This window comes from Pelodiscus sinensis, chromosome 9 (genome assembly GCF_052426305.1).
Source record: "Pelodiscus sinensis isolate ZL-2025 chromosome 9, ASM5242630v1, whole genome shotgun sequence".
Taxonomy (NCBI): domain Eukaryota; kingdom Metazoa; phylum Chordata; order Testudines; family Trionychidae; genus Pelodiscus; species Pelodiscus sinensis.
Genome location: NC_143060.1, coordinates 45673887 through 45698798, shown reverse-complemented (window position 1 = coordinate 45698798; position 24912 = coordinate 45673887). Strand labels below are relative to the sequence as shown.

At 43.2% G+C, this 24912-nt stretch overlaps 1 protein-coding gene across 1 annotated transcript in view; it reads left to right on the top strand.

Annotated features, from left to right (window-relative positions):
* The window catches only part of SLC25A24 (solute carrier family 25 member 24), a 42134-nt gene that overhangs the window by 6161 nt on the left and 11061 nt on the right, over positions 1-24912 (top strand). The window contains exons 2-7 of the mRNA XM_006119789.3: positions 13555-13681; positions 16493-16580; positions 17519-17630; positions 19346-19504; positions 20503-20655; positions 24449-24556. Of these exons, the coding sequence (XP_006119851.2) occupies positions 13555-13681; positions 16493-16580; positions 17519-17630; positions 19346-19504; positions 20503-20655; positions 24449-24556 (747 nt within the window). The remainder of the gene's footprint in view (positions 1-13554; positions 13682-16492; positions 16581-17518; positions 17631-19345; positions 19505-20502; positions 20656-24448; positions 24557-24912) is intronic.

The window sequence follows — 24912 nt, the reverse complement described above, 5'->3', positions numbered from 1 at the left end:
CATTTTTGTTTTTCTTTGGCCATTTTCTCCAGTGTGTCCCACTTGTAGTTCATTCTCTTCATATCTGCCTCAACAGTACGCCGCCATGTTGTCTTGGGCCTCCCACGTTTCGGTTGTCCTTCAGGCATCCAGTGAAGTGTGACCTTTACAATGACGTCTGCCTCCCTTCTCATCACGTGCCCTATCCCTCTCCAGCGTCTTCTCATAATGATAGTGGTCATCTTTTAAAAGCTCTTCCTTTAGCTGCTACAAATGTAAAAGCCACCACAGTCATTAAATTGCTTTTGTACATCCATCTTACTCTCCTTCTTCCAACATAGCTTGTATCACTTATGGAGGTGGTTTTTATGCCGACAGCAGAGTTCGCTCTGATCAGCATAGAGCATCTTCACCAGATGTGCTAGAGCGGCATAGCTTTGTTAGTGCAGCTGTGCCACTGCAGTGCTGTTTGTGTAGACATTAGGAATGTTAGAAATCATTTAAAACAGTAACTGTGTACCCATTAAATATCCTATCGGTTATGAGGTAAACTGTTAAGTTTTACCTGGGAATGTACTACAGGCTGCTGCAGGCTCTGCAGTAGGAGCCGGTAGGCTGAGTCTCAGCATGTGCCAGTCCTGGAAGCTTGTCCTGGTCCTGGTCTGCTCAAAATTCAAATGCAGAGCTGCAGTGGGGGCAGCTCAAGAGCTGGGCCAGCTGCCGAGACCCAGCACATGCCAGGGCTGAGCTTGCCTGCCAGCTCCAAGTTCAAATGCAGAGCCATAGTGGTTGGAGGGGGGAGGGGGAGCTGATTCCCTAGGTGGGCAGCATCTAATTGGTAATGTTCATCGATCGATATTAGCTTCTTGGTTAACTGGTTAAACTCTAACATCCCTAATAGAGTCTGCACATAATGTAGTTCAGAAGTGGCTTAAGGCCATCTTAAGACATCCACAGGCAAAACTGGTGATGCATATGGATGTGCAGAGGAAACACTTGCCCCCACAAATGCTATGGGCAGGAAGGTCAAGGGGCCAGAGCCTCTGAGCAACTTGGTGGTATGCTCAATGTACTCAGTTTTATCCAAATGAATATGGATAAGTATCCCTTTCCCCTACAGCAGTGGTTCTCAAACATTTTGGCCTGCGGCCCTCCACACTCAACACAGACCTTTCCATGGACTGCGAGCTGATGGCAGGGCCACCCAGTGGGGCCTGGATAGAGATGTAAGTGAGGAGTCGACTACTCGAGTACTTTGCTTTCTCTCACCCCTTTGTGGCCTCTGTATGAGCTTAAAAGCTAGTTCCCTCCATCACCGTCTCTCTGGTGCCGCCTGCTCCCCCCGCTGCCTCTATCAGAGGCAGCTGTGGGGGGTATGAGAGGATGCTGCGAAGCAGCCTATGCCTGCAGCGAATTGAGGCTTGCCACAGGCAGAGGCTGCTCCAGCAGCAGCCCCTATCCATGGGGGGGGGGGTCAGCGAGGAGCTGGGCCTGCCCGCGGAAAGGTCCTGCTGCCATGAAGCAGCCCCTGTTCATGACTGCTGGACCTGGTGCAAGCCAGGACCGAGCAGTATCGGCTTGCGTGGATCCGGGACCACTGCACCTTCGCAACTCTGGAGCTCTAGCATGCGGCTGCCCGGCGGGGTTGGCAAGGCAGTGGTACCAGCAGGAGTTGGGGAGCCAACTAGGTGGCTAGCAGTCCAGGCTAGCAGAGCCAGTGACAGAGGTCCAGAAATGAGCTTTCCTGGTCCGGCAAAATCCCTCATCTGAGACTGGTCAGGTCCCGAGGGTGCCAGGCCAGGGAGGTCCAACCTAGTTAGGCCTAGACTCAGATTCTTTTGGATTTGAAAGAATCTGCACTGGAACTGTTCTTCAGCCATTGCAATGTGGAAATACTTGATTTAGCTATAATTTTTAATTTAATGCATTTAATATTGTTGTTTATAGGGTGCCATAAGTGTGCATTTTTCTTTACAGATATAAATAGGACGGGACCATAGTTAGCCTTGGTATTATGGAGTACACATCCACTGAAGATGGTGGAGTTTCACTCACTTAACCAGGGTTGAATTTCATCCAAGAAGCTTGCAGTCTAATAAAGAGATAACATTAGACTAGGAGGCAGAGTTAGATGATCTCATATGAAGGGCTATTCACTAAGGAAGCTTTTCTTCAGCTATAGTCAGTCCCTCTTCAGTCTAGGGAAAACCTGAGGAACAACTGGTCAGTGTATGTGACCTGCCTTTTTTTAATATGTAATATGAAAACATCTGGTCACAGCTAGGCTTATAGTACTGATCTATAGTGCTGTTTTCATTTTGTTTCATTGTAATGCATCTACTAGTCATAGTTCACAGAATGAGCATGAGTCACTAATTGCATCAATTAAGAGTCTAAGTTGGAAACACCCAGCAATCTTTTGGTAACATGACTTTTAAATCTTCATAAGATTTGATTAATCAGTGAAAATAACAAGCTAATTCAACTGAGAATATACTATATATTTTTAGTTTGTTTTTCTGTTTGATCAAGAACTCCTTTTAAACTGTAAGAGCTAGGACCACCAAATTCGGTATAAAGCTTCCTGTGATTATAACTTAAACCACCATAAGTGCTGGATTGTGCCAGGAAAACGGGATGTGCCTGGAATGGGATTATTTCTCATAAAACTAAACATAAGACACAGAATCACCAAATCAATACAGTCCTCAAAATTGACATAACTGAGTGAATGTTGAAAGAGACTGAACCAAGATGAACTTGAAAAAATAGGATGTATCTAGAATAGTATTGCTTCTCAATAAACCTTAGAGAAGAGAGATAAAACAGAGAAATTTGGAGTAGTGCTCTGTTTTGGCACAGCTATATCAGTGCTTAATCTTTGAAAAATATAAAAAAATGTTATTGAAAACCAAATTGACTATAGATCTTTTTTGTTAAAACATACCGAGTGATAAAGAGTTTATAGGAAAGAAGAAAAATACACTTCATGGCATTCCTATTAAAAAATTACTTAAAATTAAATGAAAAAAAAATTAATAATCCCCTTTTTATGAAAATCAAAATAAAATTAACTTAATAAAATAATACTCTATTTTTGGAAAATACAATCATTTAAATAAAGTATGTATATTTTCCCTTTATTGAAAAAAAAATTGTGTTACCCTCCGGGTAAATCTGCTAGTTATTTTATAAATCAAAACCAGCCTCCTCACCCACAATTTCTTTGTTTTAGCAATGATAAATTCAGAATGTGTGAAAGTTTCCCTAATTTTGTTTAAAATCATAATTTTAAAAAGTGACATTTTTAGGAATTTAAAAGAAAAATTGGCATACAAATATATAAAATAACTTCTGCCTTGTTCTACTCTGTATATACCATCATGTTTAACATATCAAAAGGTTATAATTGTACCACTCAGAAATCTAACAATATACAGATTGGACCTCCCTGGTCTGGCACTCTCACGATCTGACTAGTCCCAGACAAGGGAGTTTGCTGGATTAGAGGAGGTTGAGGTGGGAGAGCACTGGCTTCCCCACTGGGCTCCTCGGCCCTACAGACTTCACTGCCCCACTTCTGTTTCCAGCCGCCGGTAGCCTCTGCCACTGGTGCTCTCTGGTCCAGCAACATCCATTCTCTTGCCGGGCCATGGATGTTGCCAGACCAGATAGTTCTGGACCACAGCGGTACAAATTGTACCAGGTCAGCTGTAAAAATATTAGGTGCAAAATATTTAGTAGCTTAAGAGAAAATGTTGCAGGTTCACCTTGTTCTGTCATGAACTATTGTTTATGAACAACACATTATAGCTGTGGATGCAGCTAAGAATACTAGGACAATTTAAACACTACAGCATCCTTGCCTATTTTGCTAACCCAGGTTTTAATTTATTCCATTGTTTCATTCCATCTCCAGATACTTTGACTTGTGTTGCCTTAGGCTATGTCTACACTTGCAGAGCTTTATGCTGTCAGTTTCACTGGCAATAGGGAACCGGTAAAAGAAAAGTGCTGGTTTATGTATTCACTTGGAGTCACAGGCATCAGTGTTTACATTTGCAGCATTTCCAACTAAGGATGTTAAAATTTATTTAATTAAGTAAACATATAACCACTGAACATTTCAGTGGTTACAGGGTTACACATGGGTGTGTGTGTGTGTGCGTGTGCAAGGCAGCTGCCAGTCCCCCACCCATGCTATTGCCTCTGACATAGAGGCAGCAGCGTGTCTGTGTGCATTTTGGGAGCCTGAATGTAAGAGTGGAGGTTAACTGATGAGTCCAGGCTCATCATTTAACTGTGTATACAGTTACGCTTTCACATCCCTACTTCCAATGCCTATGAGAGCAGTGTTCTGAGGACAGCTATCCCACAGTGGGAAGGGAAGAGTGATCACAGGTCATCCTGGATTCCTGCACACACCCCCATCCCTGAACACTGGTCAGTTCCAGTAGCTCAGCATTGCTGCAAGCTGGGGATTATTTGCTCTATGGAGCGGGCATTGTCACCTGGCTAAATAAGTGAACACTTCCTAAAAAAATAGGAAGGGGGCATTTCAGGTTCCCAGGACTTTGCATGGGGGTGGGTGGGTGGATGCCTGTTTTCCTGGTGTTACAACAGCAGAGCTGCTGACTGGAGTGGACACGTAGGCATTGTGTGTTATCCTGTGCAGGCTACAAGCTCTAAAACAGCAAGAACATGTCTTCACTTGCACATCGATACAAAAGCATTAGAGCCGCATGCCTCTCATGGAGGTGGTTTTTGTTTTGTGGTGAAGCTTTACTGCAAAAAGCCAGTGTCAAGTGTTAGATGTTCCCGTGAATTTTGAGCAAAAAATAAAGACTTTTTCCACTTTGAATGGCAAGTGTAGACATAACAAAATACAGGACTATGTATCACTTTAAAGACTAACAAGATGGTTTATTAGATGATGAGCTTTCGTGGGCCAGACCCACTTCCTCAGATCAAATAGTGGAAGAAAATAGTCACAGCCATATATACCAAAGGATACAATTAAAAAAATGAACACATATGAAAAGGACAAATCACATTTCAGAACAGAAGGGGGATACGGGGGGGGGGGAAAGGAAGGTGAATGCCAGTGAGTTAATGATATTAGAGGTGGGGAAGGGTAGATGTCTGTGAGTTAATAGTATTAGAAGTGATAATTGGGGAAGCTATCTTTGTAATGGGTAAGATAGCTGGAGTCTTTGAGGATAGTTTCCTCAACTCCCGTCCCCTTTTACCCCTTCTCTACTTACGCTACATCGATGACATCTTTATGATCTGGACGCATGACCAAGAAACACTGGAGACATTCCACAGAGATTTCAACAACCTACACCCCACCATCAACCTCAGCCTGGACCATTCCACACGAGAGATTCATTTCCTGGACACCACAGTACAAATCAACAATAGAAAATTAGACACCACCCTCTACAGAAAACCCACTGACTCATACAGTTACCTACATGCTTCCAGCTCCCATCCAGCACACACCATACGATCCATCATCTATAGCCAAGCCCTTCGATACAATCGCATCTGCTCTAATCCCACAGACAGAGACCAGAAACTTCAGGATCTCTACCAAGCATTTATAAACCTCAACTACCCACCCGGAGAAATAAAAAAGCAAATTGAAAGAGCCAAACGAATACCTAGAAACCATTTACTACAAGACAGACCCAAGAAAACCAACAATAGAACATCACGTGTCATCACCTACAGCTCCCAACTTAAACCTGTCCAACACATTATCAATAGATTACAACCTATACTGGAACAGGACACTAAACTCCAAGAAGCTCTGGGAGACAGACCCATAGTCTCCTAGGGTATGTCTACACTACCCCCCTAGTTCGAACTAGGGGGGTAATGTATGCATACCGAACTTGCTAATGAAGCCCGGGATTTGAATTTCCCAGGCTTCATTAGCATAAAGCCGGCGCCGCCATTTTTAAAAGCCGGCTAGTGCGAACCCCGTGCCGCGCGGCTACATGCGGCACGGACTAGATAGTTCGGATTAGGAAGCCTAGTCCGAACTATCTAGTCCGTGCCGCGTGTAGCCGCGCGGCACGGGGTTCGCACTAGCCGGCTTTTAAAAATGGCGGCGCCGGCTTTATACTAATGAAGCCCAGGAAATTCAAATCCCGGGCATCTTTAGCAAGTTCGGTATGCATACATTACCCCCCTAGTTCGAACTAGGGGGGTAGTGTAGACATACCCCTATAGACAACCACCTAACCTCAAGATGATTCTTACCAACAACCACAGGACATACCACACTAATACCAACCCTGGTACTTTCCCTTGCAACAAACCCCGCTGCCAGCTTTGTCCACATATTCACTCTGCTGACACTATTATTGGGCCTAACCAAGTGAGTTATAAGATCAAGAATACATATTCCTGCGCCTCCAGAAATATAATCTATGCTATCATGTGCCGAAAGTGTCCGTCTGCTATGTACATTGGACAAACGTCTCAGACACTTCGCCAAAGAATCAATGCCCACAAAACAGAAATTAGACAGGGTTACAAAGAAAAAACAGTTGCTTGTCATTTCAACGAGAAAGGACACTGTCTCAATGACCTGCTAACCTGCATCCTACTTCAGAAGACATTCAGATCTGCACTTGAAAGGGAATCCTCTGAACTGGCATTCATGCTAAAATTCGACACTCTCTGCAGGGGACTTAACAAAGACTCCAGCTATCTTACCCATTACAAAGATAGCTTCCCCAATTATCACCTCTAATACTATTAACTCACAGACATTTCCCCTTCCCCACCTCTAATATCATTAACTCACTGGCATTCACCTTCCTTTCCCCCCCCCTGCATCCCCCTTCTGTTCTGAAATGTGATTTGTCCTTTTCATATGTGTTCATTTTTTAAAAATTGTATCCTTTGGTATATATGGCTGTGACTATTTTCTTCCACTATTTGATCTGAGGAAGTGGGTCTGGCCCACGAAAGCTCATCATCTAATAAACCATCTTGTTAGTCTTTAAAGTGCTACATAGTCCTGTATTTTGTTTCAGCTACACCAGACTAACACTGCTACATTTCTATCACTATTCTAAGTGTAGACATGTGTTTAGTGTGCAAGATTGAGAAAAAGATCAAACAGAATTAGCTGTTTGTACAAAAGGCACAAAAGCAGAATTGTAATAAATAGTTTGTGTTAGAAACCACAGCTTGAATGGTGTAACTTGTAAGATCAGGATGTTCAGTCAAAACATGAAGGTCTTGATATTAAAATACAAACAAATAAAAGGCAGTTTTAAGGTTTGTAGCATCATGAAATCTGCTGGTGCACTCAACTAGTAGTTGCCAGTTCTTTGTATATTTGCCTTGATGCTCTGTCTCATGTAACATCTTTATTACTTGGGTTCAAAGTTTCAGACTGTGAGATGTGAAATGGCCTGCACTGGGGAAACAAGCAAACATTTTTTTTCCTTTTTGTTGGACCTGACCCAGGGTGTGGCAAGCCCACAGTAAGTCTGTACCAGGAAATAGCAGGTTAGCTCTCATGGCAGCCCAGGCTACCAACTTCATCATTTGCCTCCCTTGCCAACTAGTGTTTGGTTCTGTGGAATAGCACAGGAGAACCAGCACTGCAGTTCATCTAATTGCCCCTTATGGATAAAGTTGCCAACTTTCTAATCACACAAAACCAAACACACTTGCCCCACCCTGGCCTGTTCTCTGAGGCCTTACCCCCATTCACTGCTTTCTTTTCTCTCCCCCACCTTAACTCACTAATTTTCACTGGTGTGGGCAAGTGGTTGGAGTACAGGTGAGGATGAGGGCTCCAGCTGGGGGTGATAGCTCTGGGATGGGGCTAGCAATAAGAGGTTCAGGATGCAGGAGGTGGCTCAGGGTTGGGACAATGGGTTGAGCTGTGTGCTCTGGGGTGGGGCTGGAAATGAGGGGTTTGAGGTACATGAGGGGATAGAAAACAAAATGTCTGTGTCATGGCTCAGTCCCCCAATCTGACACTCTGCATGCAGAGATGGGGGGGGGGGGGGCAGCTAGCAGAATAATCACTGCAAAAACCTGTCTATGATTCTCAGAGACAAACTTGTTCAATCTCAGTCCCCCTGAGATAAAAAAAAATAAAATAAGACTGGTTCCTTGCTGCCACATCCCAAGTGAGTCAAAGAAAATATAAAAATTAAACCCTTTTCCAGAGAAAAGATCACTTGGGAATCCCATCCCTAAGGTATAGCTCTCCTCCCAGCCCCAACTCCTGTTTTGCTTGGTGTTGGGAAAAACAGAGTGAATCCACAGACAACAATGGACTCTGCCCTTGTAACTAGGCACTTAATCGTAATGACACAACAATCAACCAATACCTGTTAATTAGAATAAAAAGAAAACTTATTAGCAAGACAAAACTACTGTTGCAAGCATAGTAAATTGGCTACGTGGTAAATAGCCACAATTGACAGACTCAGGGAAAGTCTCTGGCTGTAATCCTTAATTACAAAAGAGAAAAGCCATTAGTCAGCTCAGACATGATTTCCAGACCCCCAAACAAGGACAACAATAAACCCTGAGGAACTATCTAAAACTTTCCGCTACTTATACATTTAAAGAAATCCATTATTGGAGAGAGAAAGCATCTCCCTCAATACTTAGGAGAAACTGCTCTGATCTTAAAACAAAGGGTGTGTCTAGACTACTGAGTTTTGTCGACAAAAGTGGACTTTTGTCGACAAAACTATACCTGCGTCTACACTACCGCTGAGTTCTGTCGACATAATGTCGACAGAACTCAGCAGTTTTGTCGACGCTGGTAAACCTCATTTTACGAGGCATAACACCTTCTGTCGACAGAGTTCTGTCGACAGAAGGAGTTATTGCCTGTAGGGTTGCGTCTAGACTACAGGGTTTTGTCGACAAAGCAGCTTGCTTTGTCGACAAAACTGAATGTGTCTAGACGCTCTATGTCGACAGAAGTTTTGTCGACAGTATCTGTCGACAAAACCCTATAGTCTAGACGTACCCAAAGAGAGAAACGTACCCTGTTTTCCAGTTTGAAATTCCCACCTGCATTGTTATTGGATAATTTGGGTTCAGGCAATCAACACCTTTGCTAAGTACCTGAATTAACCCCTCAGTCACCGGGGGTATGTCTAGACTACATGCTTCTGCTGACAGAGGCATGTAAACTAGGCCACCCAACATAGTCAAAGAAGCCAGGATTTAAATATCCCCAGCTTCATTAAAACAAAAATGGCCGCCACGCTGTGCTGGCTTAGCTGATTGTCGGCACAGCACAGCAGTCAAGATGCGGACTGGTCAACAGGGGAAGCCTTTGTTGACCTCTCCTGTAAACCTCGTTTCACGAGGCATAAGGGAGCGGTTGACAAAGGCTTCCCCTGTTGATCAATCCGAATCTTGACTGCCGCACTGTGCTGACGATCCGCTGAGCCAACACAGCGTGGCAGCCATTTTTATTTTAATGAAGCCGGGGATATTTAAATCCTGGCTTCTTTGACTATGTCGGGTAGCCTAGTTTACATGCCTCTGTCGGCAGAGGCATGTACGCTAGACATACCCTGGGTGCTGATCAGCACTCCTTTTGATCATGACAGTCTGGTACCAGTCTGCACTCGCAACAAAATAGAAAATTTGGTGGCAAAAGTGTTGGAATCTGTGATGTCTTGGAAAAATGCCAAATTCTGCAACCAGAGTATAGCAGAATCAGTCCATTGAAGTGGAGGGACAATTGAGATCTGTGTTCTTGTTTCAGATTCTTTATCACTTCAGCTACTTCATCTCGTGACTTTTGTGAATTTCAGTACTATTTACCACTTTCCCTGTCTGGTGTGCGTCTGCTACTATTCCTGTCAGCAGTAGTGGATTCATAATTGGGGTAGTGAGTGTGGCAGACCACAAGGGGATATGTGCCCCAAATGCCATAGGCAGGAGGCGCTGCTGTGTAGCCAGCAAGAGCACTAGTGAGGAGGTCTCCTGGCACCCGCAGTGGGGATCCAACCACCTGCATTCACTGGCAGTGATGGGGAAAGTGGAGCAAGGTGGCCCTAGCTCACTTTTCTCTCTTGGTGCACCACTCGGTGGGAGGGATGGGATTGCCCCACACATTCACTGGTGGGAAGCAGAACAATGTGGTTGGGGAAGTAAAATAAGCTGTGGCCGTGTTGCTCTGCTTCCTCTGCTGCTGCCGGTGAGTTTGGGGCACTGGCCCTCTGCTGCTGACACCAGCTCCCCAGCCTTGACTGGGAGAACAGGTAGGGAAGAGGCAGGGAGAGACCAGGGGAAGGAGTGGAGAAGAGAAGGGGCCTGGAGCAGAGGGCATTGTCCTATCCTTCCTTAGACTATGGGGAGGGTCATGTGGCTGGTAGCTCTTCAGGTTCCTCCTTACCAGTTGCCTCTGTTCATAATACAGCAGTTTTTCATAATCCAGTTTCAGAATATCAATCGGCATTCATAAGTTGTACAGATAAAGCCCTGATTTATTACTTGAATTAAAAAAATTAAACTGAAAATTAGGGATGTAAGCGACTAGTCAACTACCTGATAAGTAAATGCTTATCAAGTAGTTAATTAGGAACTTGACTAGTCACTTTCCCCCCTTGTTTCCTCTATCATAGAGAGATAGCAAAGGGGGGAGCATGAGTTGGTGCTGGGGGGAGCCAGCTTAAAAGCTAGTTCCTCCCTCAGCACCGTCTCTGCAGGAGGCAGAGGGAAATGTCGCCAGCGGGGAAACTCTTGTTCGCGCTAGTCCCACTGCTGCTCCTCTCCCTTTGGAATATACACGAGTCACCTGTGGCTCTTGTGCATTTCAAATGAAGAGGCACAGAGAGGAATCCTTGCCAGTGTGGACCGCTTTGCTCCACACTGGTGTGGTTCCGCTGCCTCTCTCCCTTTGAAATATACAGGCAGCTCCTGTACATTTCAGAAGGGGAAAGGCAGAGGGAATCTCTGCTTTTTTCCCTTTGAAATATACAAGAGTCATGGGTGGCTCTTGTACATTTCTAAGGGAAAGGAGCATTGGGATACCGAGTGCCCCCCCTTATCGACTAATCGAGTAGTAGATGGAAATTCTATCAACTACTCGATTAGCTGATTAATTGAAATTTAACATCCTTACTGAAAATGCATTAATTTTTTTAGCAGAGGTTTTAAGCCTACTGTGAGGTGCTTTGAAATATAACCTTCAGAATTTTGCTTTCAAATAAATCTCTGATTCACCCAGTGCATCTCTAATTCTGTATTCTGTTTCATTTGGAACGCTACACGTGTGGGGAGAGTGGAATATAGAGGTTAATATCCATCCTGAAGTATGAGAGCAGATCTTCACCTTAAACTCTATATTCTAATAATTGATTCCCAAACTTTATTCATTCACATCCTACGTACATCAAACTCATGTAATGTAGTTTGGAACCCCTGCTGTAAAAGATTAGCAGGCTATAACCCCCCATTTTTGTGACTTCTTGAGATACAAACAGGTGTTGAATGTAGACTAAATGTCTAGTAAGCAAGATAACTTGAATTCATTTCATCCCAATCTCAAACATGTATTTATAGTGTGCAGGAGTTGTAGATGTATAATTTATAGAAATTGTATTCAACCCTTGGCTAATTTCATAGACTCTTGAATGTAGTTCTGTTTTATTTGTCTCAATGTGCCTTATCATTACTTGGATGGAAATAGCAATGCTTCCTTACCAAGCGTGGTAGTGTTGAAGTTCAATCATAGAATCCTAGAATTGGAAGGGACCTTGAGAGGTCATCGAGTCTAGGCCCCTGCCCTCATGGCAGGACCAAGCTCTGTCTAGATCATCCCGGATAGATGTCTATCCAACCTGCTCTTAAATATCTCCAGTGATGGAGATTCCACAATCTCTCTGGGCAATTTATTCCAGTGTTTAACCACCCTGCCAGTTAGGAAGTTTTTCCTAATGTCTAAACTAAACATCCCTTGTTGCAATTTAAGCCCATTTCTTCTTGATCAGAGGCCAAGGAGAACAATATTTCTCCCTCCTTGTAACACCTGTTTAGATACTTGAAAACTGCTGTCATGTCCCCTCTGTCTTCTCTTTTCTAAACTAAACAAACCCAATTCTTTCAGTCTTCGCTCATAGGTCATGTTTTCTTGACCTTTAATCATTTTTGTTGCTCTTCTCTGTATCTTCTCCAATTTCTCTACATCTTTCTTGAAATGTGGTGCCCAGAAATGGACACAACACACACCAATTGGGGCCTAATTAGCACAGAATAGAGCGGAAGAATGACTTCTTGTGTCTTGCTCACAACACTCCTGTTAATGTATCTGAGAATCATGTTTGCTCTTTTTTTTTTTTGCAACAGTGTCACACTGTTGACTCATGTTTAACTTGTCGTCCACTATGACCCCTAAATCCCTTTCAGCAGTACTCCTTCCTAGACAGTCTCTTCCCATTCTGTATGTGTGAAATGGATTGTTCCTTCCTAAGTGGAATAGTTTGCATTTGTCCTTATTAAAATTCATCCTGTTTACCTCAGACCATGTCTCCAGTTTGTCCATGTCATTTTGAATTTTGTCGCTATCCTCCAAAACACTTGCAACCCCTCTCAGCTTGGTATCATCTGAAAACTTAATAAGCGTACTCGCTCTAAGAGTATCTAAATCATTGATGAAGATATTGAACAGAACTAGTCCCAAACCAGACCCTGTGGAACCCCACTTGTTATGCCTTTCCAGCATGACACTGAATCATTAATAACTACTCTCTGAAAATGATTATCCAACCAGTTATGCACCCACCGTATAATAGCCCCATGTAGGTTACATTTCCCTAACTTATTGATAAGATGATCATGCAAGACTGTGTCAGATGCCTTGCTAAAGCCTAGGTATACCACATCCACCATTTCTCCTTTATCCACAAGACTCATTATCCTATCAAAGAAAGAAGCTATCAGATTGGTTTGACATGATTTGTTCTTTACAAATCCGTGCTGGCTGTTACCTATTACCTTATTACCTTCCAGATGGTTGCAGATGGATTCCATAATTACTTGTTCCATTATCTTCCCTGGAACTTGAGTTAAACTGACTGGTCTGTAGTTACCTCCTCTATCAACTCCTGTAGTTACCTCCTCTATCAACCCCCGGTTCTGCCTTGTCCCTCCTTTATTTCTGCTATTACAGCCCATGCTCCCTCCCATTTCTGAGCCATCTCTCAGGCCTTCATGTTTTTCACTTACCTATGGGCTTTGGTCCCCTGCCCCCAGTTTAAAGCCCTCCTCACTAGGTTAGCCTGTCTGCATCCAAATACCGTTTTCCCTTTCCTTGAAAGGCGAACTCCATCCCTACTTAGCAGTCCTCCTTGGAACAGCATCCCATGGTCAAGGAAGCCAAAGCCCTCCTGGCGACACCATCTTCACAGCCAATGGGAGTGGGAAATCAGTTTTTGGAGTGAAGAAAAATGTTGCCTTCTGAAATGTGAGAGATGTCATGATTGATTATGCAAATCTTAATATTACAAAGCACTTTTAATTTATTTTTGATGAACAATATTTTCTTAATTGTTTTTCTGTAAACAGAAAATTTTTAAAGCTGGGGATGTAAACAAGGATGGGCAGCTGGACATCGAAGAATTCATGCAGTACCTTAAAGACCATGAGAAAAAAATGAAACTAGCGTTTAAGAGTCTGGACAAAAACAATGATGGTATGTATTTATTTTCACTTGTCCTGGGGTTCAAAAATCAGTTTGAAAGAAAATGTTAATGCCAATTACTGAACTAGGTTTCTGAATAATTCAGTATAAAATGGTTTATTTCCCCAAAACATTTAAGGACCTAAATAATTTTTTTGTAATGGAAATATTGTATATAATGTAAGTGGAGGTAATTTTTGTGTGTGTACTGTTTTCTGAGATGGAACTTGTATTGCGAATATCAAACTTGTATCCTCTCCAGTGAATTTCATTTGGATTAGGAGCAGACTCATAATTTTGATTACGCAGTTGTGATAGGGTCAGGCCAGAGTATTGGAAGGGAGGCATATTAGTGTCAGACTGAGTAAATATCTGTTCACAGGGTAAACTGACAGGGGCTATTCCAGAACCAGCAAGAACGTGCCAGAATCAATAAGGGCAGTTGAGCACCTGGAGCTAATTTAGTGGGCTTACAGAGCTAAGTAAGCCATGGCTAGTTAGAATACCTGGGGCCAATTAAAGAACCAGTTGAAACTGGTTAAAAAAAGCTTCTCTGCTGTATGCAGGAAGCTGAGAGGACAGAGAGAGCACTACAGAGGGTCTAGGACAGGGGTGGGCCAAAGGACCTCTGTGGGCTGGATCTGGCCCGCCAAGCAAGTTGATCTGGCCCACGGAAGCCCTGTTGCTCCCTCCTCCCGCAGGCCAATCAGGGCCTGGAGGAGGGGAGAAGCATGCAAAGTCTTCTCCTGCCCTGCCCCTGCCCTGCCAGGAGTGTGCCACGCTTAGAAGCTCTGATTGGCCTGGGAGCGGAGGGAGTGCGCAAAGTCTCTTCCTGCCCTGCAAGGGACTCCTCACTTAAAGTCAACTGCCAGCTTCTGCTCAGCTGGTGGTTGACTCTAAGTGCGGTGCTCCCTTGCAGGGAGCGAGAGACTTCACGTGCTCCCCCTCCCCAGGCCCTGACTGACTTGGGGGCTTTAGGGGAAAGCATGCAAAGTCTCCCCCCACCACCAGGGGCACAGGTACCTAGAGGGAACCGCCAGCTGTTCAGAACAGCTGGCGGTTCTCTCTGGGGAGAAGACTTTGCCCAGTCCCCCGACTCCCAGGCTAATCAGAGTCTGGGGGTGGGGAAGCACGGAAGTGTCCTGGCCCCGTCTCTTCGGCCTGAGGCCCCATCCCTTCTGGGGCAGCCTGGAGCCACTTCAAAAATTTCTGAAGTGGCCCCTGGTCAAAAATTATTGCCCACCCCTGGTCTAGGAGGAGCAAGAACCAGCGGAGTCTGGTAGGAAGAGCCTGAGAGAAGGAAGGTGCTAGGGAAGGCTTGTGGAAGTAGCCCAGGGATTTTGTAGCTGTCTCATAGCTGGTGTTGGAGACTTCTATAGGCAGCTGCTATTACAGGGCCCTGGGCTGGAATCCATAGTACAGGGCGGGCCCGGGTTTCCCCAACACCCACTTCCCCATTTCCACTCGGGAAAAAGACTGGCTGCAGAAAAGGAAGTTGCTTACCCAGCCCTGTATCATTTGGGGGTCCACTGAGAATGCAGAGTTTGGTTTCCCTTTGTATCTTAGGCTGGCCAATTATAAGAGTATTGGTCGATCTTCTGGTGTTCAATTTAGTGTGTCTAGTAAAGACCCACTAAGGCAGGGATGGGCAGTAATTTTTAATGGGGGGGGGCATTCCAAGATTTTTGGCAGGTGGTCAAAGTCTGCATTTCTACCGAGGGTGTGCAGGGTCTGGGACAGAGGTGGGGTGCAGAAGGGAACTTGAAGTAGGGAATTGGAGTGCAGGAGGGAGTGTGGAGTCTGAGAGGGAGTTTGGGTGAAGGAACGCTTATGGGTGCAGAAGAGGATTCTGTCGTGGGGGAGGGGCTCTAGGCGGGGGTGCAGAGCCTGGGAGGGAGTTGTGACCTGGGAGAAAGTGGGATAGGGGTACAGAGGATTTGGGTGGTGGTCTGTGGCAGGTAGATGGAGGGACAGGGCATGGGTGCCAGATACAGGGTCTGGCTGGGAGGTGCTTACCTAGGTGGCTCCCAGCCATCAGCCTTGCAGGAACCTGAGCTGCAGTGGCAAGCTGTTTCACGTGGCTCTGCTCCAGGCAGTGGGGGTGGAGGGGCTGCAGGGGGCAGGGAGGGAAGGAGGCTTCATTGGCTGCCCCTGTCTCCAGCAAAATTTCTCAGCTCCTATTATCCAGAAACTGGCCAATGGAAGTTGCGAGATTTTGCTGGGGTGCAGGACAGAGGACAAAACCTCCCTCCTCTCTCCCCAGCATAGAGCATCCACATTTAAAGCAGCAGCAGCAGCAGCAGCTACACTGTGCTTAATGATTCCAGCGAGGCAGCCTCAGGCTGGATCCGGTGGCTTGGTGGGCCAGATCCAGCCCGTTGGCAGACTCTTGCGCACCTGTGCACTAAGGGCACCCCCTTGGCATTGGTACACTTACTCCTCATGAGGAGTAAGGGAAGTTGATGGGAGTGTTTCTCCTGTTGACCTCCTGCTGTGAGGATGGTGCCGAAGCTCAGGTTAAGGTGTGTCGATTCCAGCTATGGTTTTTATGTAGCTGGAATTAGGTTCCTTAAGCCAACCTTCCCCCATAGTGAGGACCTGGTCTAAGTGTTGATGCACTTACATATTATAAATACATATAATCCAGTTATATCATTTAGGACTTCAGTGTAAAAGTGTATTAAATGGTCTATGCTGCTTTGATTGAAATGATAGTTTAAAGACTTCTCAAATCTTCAAGTAGAAGATGATTATCATTTGAGCTTACATCCTGAGGTCTGAAGAAGTATTTATCTTGTACATATTTTCTTTTAATGCTTTAAGGAAAAATTGAAGCATCAGAGATTGTCCAGTCCCTCAGGATCTTGGGTATTGTTATTTCAGAACAACAGGCAGAAAAGATTCTACAAAGGTCAGGAACTACTTGTATTTCTAGTCATTGTTTGTGAGTCTGTCTGTATATCCTTCAATTGTCTATTCATAAACACATTTACATAATTCCAGATCAGCCTTAAAATATTTTTTAATCGAAGGTTTGATTAGCAAAATATAACACTAATTTTTATTTTCATAAGCAGGGCTTGACAAACGGCGGCAAAATCTACTCGCCAGCCCCTCATTGCACATGCTCAAGACCCGCATTGCGCATGCGCGCGCCGCCAGTGAATGGGGCGACCAGCTGAAATCTACTCGCCACAGGCGAGTAGAAACAGCGATTTGTCGAGCCCTGTTCATAAGCATTTAGGACAGAATCTGAGTTGTGCTAATATTTAGATGTCTGTCACCTCTATTTGCCTAACCATCGTAGTTGACCTTCAGTTTAACATGTTCTATTTTCCTTTCTTAGGGAACTAAAGAACCATGCATACTCTTCCAAATATGATAGTATAGTAGAATCCCTGTTCTGCTAAATATTTGAGTTCATAAAATTGAAAGATTTATAAAATAGAACATCTCAAATTTATACTAGGCAAGGTGTATAAGTTGTAGTGTGGTACTCTGCATTGTTTTCTTGTCCTTCAGACCACTGCAAAGTATGATTTCCAGGGGATTGAAGGTAGTGGAAATGTGAAGGGATATTGACTTGTCCTTTGTTAATGTGACTTTTGTTGTGTCTGTTTCCTACCCCACCTACCCTGGTTGGGAAAAATGGTTCATATTACTGGACATTCATAAGATTAGTATTCATAACATTGAGGTTCTGCTGTACAGGATTTTCACACTTTTGTGTGAGGACTCGTTTGCATGGGCTCACAGGTCTTTAAGTTTAAAAAAGGCGGTGTGACAAGATATTCTATTATTTGTTTTATAGATATGTTACAATTTTTCAAACTTTTGTTTTAATTTCAGCATTGATGCTGATGGGACAATGTCCGTGGACTGGAATGAATGGCGGGATCATTTTTTATTTAACCCAGCTACAGACATTGAGGAAATAGTCCGTTATTGGAAACATTCTACTGTAAGTTTAGCTTGTATTTTAAAGCAGATCTGTTTTTCTTAGCTCTATGTTTGTGTATGAAAATATCCTGCATCTTTGACTCTAAACCTAGATTCTGCTCCCAAATCTTTCTCTGTCAAAACTAACTGTAGAACTTCAAGCTTTCTGAGAAGCTTTAGACAGGCTGGTATAATTTGTGCTTTTTACCCCCAAACGTGGTGGTGTTCTCCCATCTTCTTGCCCCGCGTAGTCCTGTGAGTGAGTATTTAGTTCTGGATCAGTGAAAAAGTCTAAGGTCCAGTATCTTGCCAAGCATTTGGACTAGAAACGAGTTTGTTGTTCCCTTGGGGAGGCCTCACAAAACTGTCACAGAAGGTAAATCCTTTTTTCTAGTTGCTTTCTAGTTATTTGATAAACTGTTGCATTCATGTATTCATACAAGTTGGAGACGTATTTTAATTGTTTCAAATTATTGATATTCTGTCAGCAGTTTCATTTAACCAGCAATTTCATTATAAATTTCACAAAATTGCTAATTTCATGTAGACCATAGGTGTGTGTTTGCACACATACATGTGCATGGTCACTCTGTAGCATAGAATTGCTCTTACTTAAATTGTATAATAGTGGAATGAAATTACAGTATGTCCATTAGAAATGTCATCATGTCGACAACTTCTTGATTAACCAATAAGCCTGGAGCTCGGACTCCACCGACGGGCTGTTGCCACAGAGCCTTCTGTGTCCATGGGGAACTCAGATCCCCCATGGACAGGGGCTGCTGTCACCCTACAGCAGCCATTCTGTCAGAAGCAGCAATGTGGAGTGGCAGGCAGCTGATCTCTGCAAGGAGTGTTTTTTAAACTGGCTCCCTTGTGAGTTGGCTCCTGCCTGCCACCCCGCACTGCTGCTTCTGATGCAGAGGCAACAGTGTAACGTGGCAGGGGGCTTCTAAGGAATGGGACTGAGAGCACACTGGCTTCCCACCCTGCCTCTGGGGACTATCCAATAGTCTTGTAACCACTAAGATTTCATGTGGTTACATGACTATTTAATTACACGATATCTAACATCCCTAATAGGGATGTAAGCGACTAGTCGCTTCTCCCCCCCCTTGCTGCCTCTATCAGAGGCACTAAGGGGAGGGAGCAGGAGCCCGTTCTGAGGGGAGCCAGCTTAAAAGACGGTTCCCCCCCAGCACCATCTCTGCAGGGGACAGAGGAGACAGAGGGTTAGCAGGGATCAGGTGTGAGCTGGGAATCAGCCAGTAGGCTCCTAATACGTTTAAAAGGCTGATGTGCAGCGGGGGGATCTGGTGCGAGCCAGGAATCCGGTGTCCTGGCTCGTGCTGGGTCCCGCTGCTGCTCTGCTGCTTTTTAAATGTATTAAGAGTCTGCCGGCTCTTAATACATTTAAAAGGCAGAGCCGCAGTGAGGTTGGCTCCCTAGGGCGGAGAGGTAACCCCACTGCAGCTCCCCACTTATTGACTTATCGACTCCTTGATGCGAATTCTATCAACTAGTCGATTAGTTGATTAAAGTAAATTTAACATCCCTAATCCCCATTACAGATCTTTGATGGCTATTCTTATGTCAACAGTGTAACCTGTTTATACATTGTCATTGTGCAGGGTGTCTGTATGTAGTCAAGCAAATGTCAGAACTATCAGTAAAATCCCTAAGCAGATGAAATAGGAAAAATAGTTATTGCCCCTTTTCTGCTTTGTGTTGTGACAGGTATTGGATATAGGAGATAGCTTGACTATCCCAGACGAATTCACAGAGGAAGAGAAAAAGTCAGGGCAGTGGTGGAGACAGCTGTTATCAGGAGGAGTGGCTGGTGCTGTCTCTCGAACAGGTACAGCACCATTAGATCGCCTTAAAGTCATGATGCAGGTGAGTTGCAATATTTAAGCAATTTGAAATTCTGGTGTATCACTTAAGAATAATTTGGGCATGTTGTGACAGTTTTATAAGGGAGTTCCAGCTGGATGGGAGTTTTTGCAAACTAATAGAATATAGCCTTTTGAGACAGGCTGTTGTGTTTTTAATACTGTTTCGTAATTTGTATTGCCTTAGGTAATGATCCTTCAAAGATCTATACCTAACTATCCTTGTGGTCGTAATGATTTGCAGAATTAGGCCCTAATTTGTTGATGCCTTTTGCATGCTTGCACTTGCATGTTTGTCTTATGCATTTTGCTGCTTTTTAAAAATTCAAATGCATTTTTAATAAGACTTGCTTTAAGGTGAGTTTATGGTACCGATATTATATTAAATGTTTCCTTTTGATATCTAAAATAATTAATAAAGATACTGGAAAACACATCTATCCTATCAAAATCAGTAGTACTGGTATACACTACAATAGTATATTAAGATCAGCAATACAATAACACTTTTTACACATTTTTCAAAATCATAACACTCTACACAGTAGCTTCCTTTGTTTTTTGAGTCTGCCACATAGAAAGTACTACTCAATCTAGAAAGCACATTACGTAGAGTTTTTATAATATGCATTTTGAATAAAGTACTGCATTTTATAGATAACAAGCATTTTATATTCCCTTTTGAACCAGTAGCTAATTTGGAAGAGATTTCTTCCAAATATCACAATTTATATAAAAATGAAAGACTAGAATATTGTTATTGTAATGTTAGCTTTCAAGGAATATAACAGAATATATTAATGGTGTGAAAACAATCCTTAGTTTACAGTCATATTGCAGCATATCAGATTAATTACAGTTCTGTTACGAGACAAGTAATTATACTGTCTGTCTTCTAGGGAGTTTTGACTTAACTGTTTACTACAACTCTTATCCTTTGTTTCTTAAAAATGAGTCCTATGTCCAATCTGAGCATTTCTTTTTTCTTACTGTGGTTAATAGGTTCACGGTTCAAAGTCAAATAAAATGAATATATCAAGTGGCCTTAAGCAGATGGTGAAAGAAGGAGGCGTTCGTTCCCTTTGGAGGGGAAATGGTGTGAATGTTATTAAAATTGCACCTGAAACAGCTATTAAGTTCTGGGCATATGAACAGGTAATGTGTCAAATCAGGATGAACATTAAATACTGAAAAACCAACTGAATGCAAATGATGATAAAAATACATACAATGGTTTTATTGATCAAATTTAAAATAGTCTCATAATTGGTTAATGGAATATTTGTGAAATGTGGATTATTGCTGTTATGGTGAGAACAATATAGGAAAGAGATCAAATTTGCATCATATGACTTTAAAATTACCTACTTATCTGTGTAACTTTTTATGGAGATGTGGTCTAATTTAAATACTTCAGTTTTGATTTCTAAATGGTAACCACATACAAATGCAGCGTGTGTATGTTAACACATACCCATGTGCAGGATTCCTTTTCAATGCAGTATCATTGTGCTGTATGCAGTAAGTTGCCCCCATTGTGGATTTCAGAATTATAATTACCTCTGAATAAGCTTTACACAACATATTAAAAGCCTAACCCTCCTTTGGAATAGAGATCTCCCTGTGTTCAGAGTCTTAGTTTGGGATTCTAGAACACTCAGGGTACGTCTAAATTACATGCCTCTGTCGCCAGAGGCATGTAGGTTAGGCTACCAGACATAGTAAAATGAAGCGGCGATTTAAAAATCGCCGCTTCATTTACATTTACATGGCTGCCGCGCTGAGCCGACGTTAGGCTACCAGACATAGTAAAATGAAGCGGCGATTTAAATAATTGCCGCTTCATTTAAATTTACATGGCTGCCGCGCTGAGCCGACGTTAGGCTACCAGACATAGTAAAATGAAGCGGCGATTTAAATAATCGCCGCTTCATTTAAATTTACATGGCTGCCGCGCTGAGCCGACGAACAGCTGATCAGCTGTTTGTCGACTCAGTGCGATAGTCTGGACGCGCGGGTGTCGACATCAAAGGTACTTGTCAACCACCCAGGTAAACCTCATCCCAGGAGGCTTACCTGGGTGGTCGTCAAATACCTTTGATGTCGACACCCGCGCGTCCAGACTATCGCACTGAGCCGACAAACAGCTGATCAGCTGTTAGTCGGCTCAGTGCAGCAGCCATGTAAATTTAAATGAAGCGGCGATTATTTAAATCGCCGCTTCATTTTACTATGTCTGGTAGCCTAACCTACATGCCTCTGGCGACAGAGGCATGTAGTCTAGACGTACCCTGTATTTGGCTGCCTACAGCAAGTGGTATGGTGCGCATAAGACTGAATCCTCCTTTCCTTAAGTACTCATTCACTTATATTGAAGTTCTGGGTGCGCAAGGATTGTAGGTTTCTGCTCTGTTAAAAAAGCACAATCATGTTGGTATTCAGTGACTTTAAAAATGACATTACTGCAGAATTAGGGTTGCTTAGTGATGTGTTGCCCCCTTGCAGAATGTTGAGTGAATCAAAACAGAAAATTCTGAAAAACAGGAAATGAAGAGTTAAGGATCCATTCTTTGACTGTGCCCTTCTTCTCTCCCTAATGCTCTCCTTTCCTAGATAAGTTCATGGAGGATAGGTTCTTCAATGGCTATTAGCCAGGATGGGCAGGGATGGGGTCCCTAAGCTCTGCTTACCAGAAGGTGGGAATGGGCGACAGGATGAATCACTTCATGTATACCTGTACTGTTCATTGCCTCAGAAGAACCTGGCATGGGCCTCTGTTGAAAGATAGTATAATGAACTGGATGGGTATTTGCTATGACCTAGTATGGGTGTCCGTATGTTCTTAAGCATTCACATGTCTAATTCCCCTCTCCATATTTTGATTATAATTTCCTCCAAATAAAACTGTCCTCCATCCATTTCATACAAAATTCGTTTGTGTTCTATGGGTGCTTGTGATGACCTTATTCTTAGTTACGTTAATTGCAGAAAGATTTTGTAGCAGTCAAACACAGTGAGCTCTGATTCATCCAGAGGTTAGTACCTTTCAGTTTAATAGTATAAAGCAGTAAAAGGAAATTTTTTTTAAAGAGGACATCTACCCTTGAAATCTCTTTGCCAAATGACCCCAGATTTGAATCTCTAACTCTACACTGTGCTCTCATGAGGGACACTAAATTTCAGAGCAATCCAACTAGCCATTTGAATTTTAGAGCACTTAGAAAATTTTAACTTGAAAGCATATAAAATGGTGGGAAAGAAAAATCCTCTAGCTGCTTTTCTGTATTGGGATATATGCATTGTAAAAATGTACATTTTCTCACTTTGGGTTCCTCAGAGATTTAGTGTGTGCAAAGTACAATCTTGTGTAAAATAGAGATGTTAAATTAAGTTTAATCGTCTAATCGACTAGTAGATGGATTTGCCATCGACTTAGGTGTTAGTTGATAAGTGGGGAGCCACAGCAGGAGCTAACCCCACTGAGGTTCTGCCTTTTAAATGGATTAAGAGCTGACTTAATCCACTTAAAAGACTAAAACCCAGCAGGAGGGACCCAGCATGAGCTGGGACAGCTGATTCATGGCTTGCCTTAGGTCCCTCCTGTGCTTTAGCCTTTTAAATGGATTAAGATCCTTTTGGCTCTTAATCCATTTAAAAAGCAGAGGTGCGCCTGGGACTAGTGTCCAGTCCCTGCTACTCCCCTGCTTCCCCTGCACTTCAGCTTTTAACCATGCTCCTTGCTGCTTCTACCTCGATCAGCTAATCAATAGATTTTCCACTGACTAGTCGATACGTAGGGAGCCGCAGCAGGGTTAGTACTTCACTCTTAATCCATTTAAAAAGCAGAGGTGCACCTGGGACTAGTGTCCAGTCCCCGCTACTCCCCTGCCACCCCTGCACCTCAGCTTTTAAGCATGCATTTTCCATTGACTAGTCGATACGTGGGGAGCCGCAGCGGGGTTAGTACCTCACTCTTAATCCATTTAAAAGGCTAAAGCACAGCAGAAGGGACCTAGTGCGAGCTGGGACAGATGATTCCCAGCTCGTGCTGGGTCCCTCCTGCTAGCTCTAGGCTCTGATAGAGGCAGCAAGGGTGGGAAGCGACTAGTTGACTAGTCCCTTGACTATCCAGTAAGCTTTTGCGTATCGGATAGTCAACTAGTTGCTTACATCCCTTGTTTAAAATTTGAGAGATTAAGACTATTTTGACCCACATCACAAGCTTGAGCTCTAGATCTCCGCAACAGTCATCCTATCACCTAGAAAGTTTCTCTTCCCCGTCTTCAGTGTCCAGAACCCCAAAACAAATTATTCTAAATTTGGGTCACTAATCTTTCCCTTTACCTTCTTATGGGATACCAAGTTTCAAAGACTAACCAAGTCAGTTTTAGAGGATTTAGAATGGTTGACTTTTAACCGGTGTCTTGGTGCAACCTTCACTTTAGTAGTACACCTGTGCCACTATAGAATCATAGGGCTGAAAGAGACCTCAGGAGGTCATCAAGTTCAGCTCCCGGCCCAAAGCAGGACCAGCTATAGCTAAATCATCCTAGCCAGGGCTTTGTCAAGCTGGGGCTTAGAAACCTCTAGGGATAGAGATTCTACTGCCTCCGTAGGTAACCCATTCCAGTGCTTCCTTACCCTCCTAGTGAAATAGTTTTTCCTAATATCCAACCTAGACCTCTCCCACTGCAACTAAAGTATGGGCAGAATTAGTCCCGCTTAGTAGGACCAAATGTAAAGGACTTTCACAGGCTGGAAGATCTGTGATTTTGTAAGTCTTTACACATAGAACTGTATTATAAATATTAAGTTGTGTTAATTGGAAATCTATAATGCACACTTCTTGTGAAAACCATCTATGTCATATTCAGGCTTCTGCTGATGGGTTTCACCTGCTTCAGAAAGATGTGTGATATATTTGTCATTATGTATTTTACCTACACAGTATAAGAAGATATTTGCTAATGAAGATGGAAAGGTTGGAACCATTGAAAGATTTGTATCTGGTTCTTTAGCTGGGGCAACAGCACAGACCTCTATTTATCCCATGGAGGTAAGCAAAAGAGAACTTGGCTCATAATGAAGTCAGTGCTAAAAATCCTGTTTACCAAAGAGCAAGATAATTACTTTACCAAAGAGCAAGATAATGCTTACTGTGGGAAAACACTACAAGAGCTCTTCTACTTTACAACATTGGCTTGCATTCTGTAGATTTAATTTTTCAGAATCACACCATAATGCAACATGACACTTTTTGGGAAACAACATGGCATGTTCTATACATAGATGTTCTGGTGTATAGTGTTATGTGTGGGGTTTTTGCTATTTTCTAAATTTCATATTAGTAAATTGATTAGATTTTTAAAAAAGCCCCAAGCCACTATGTTGCATGTGTGTTGGGGTTGTGTT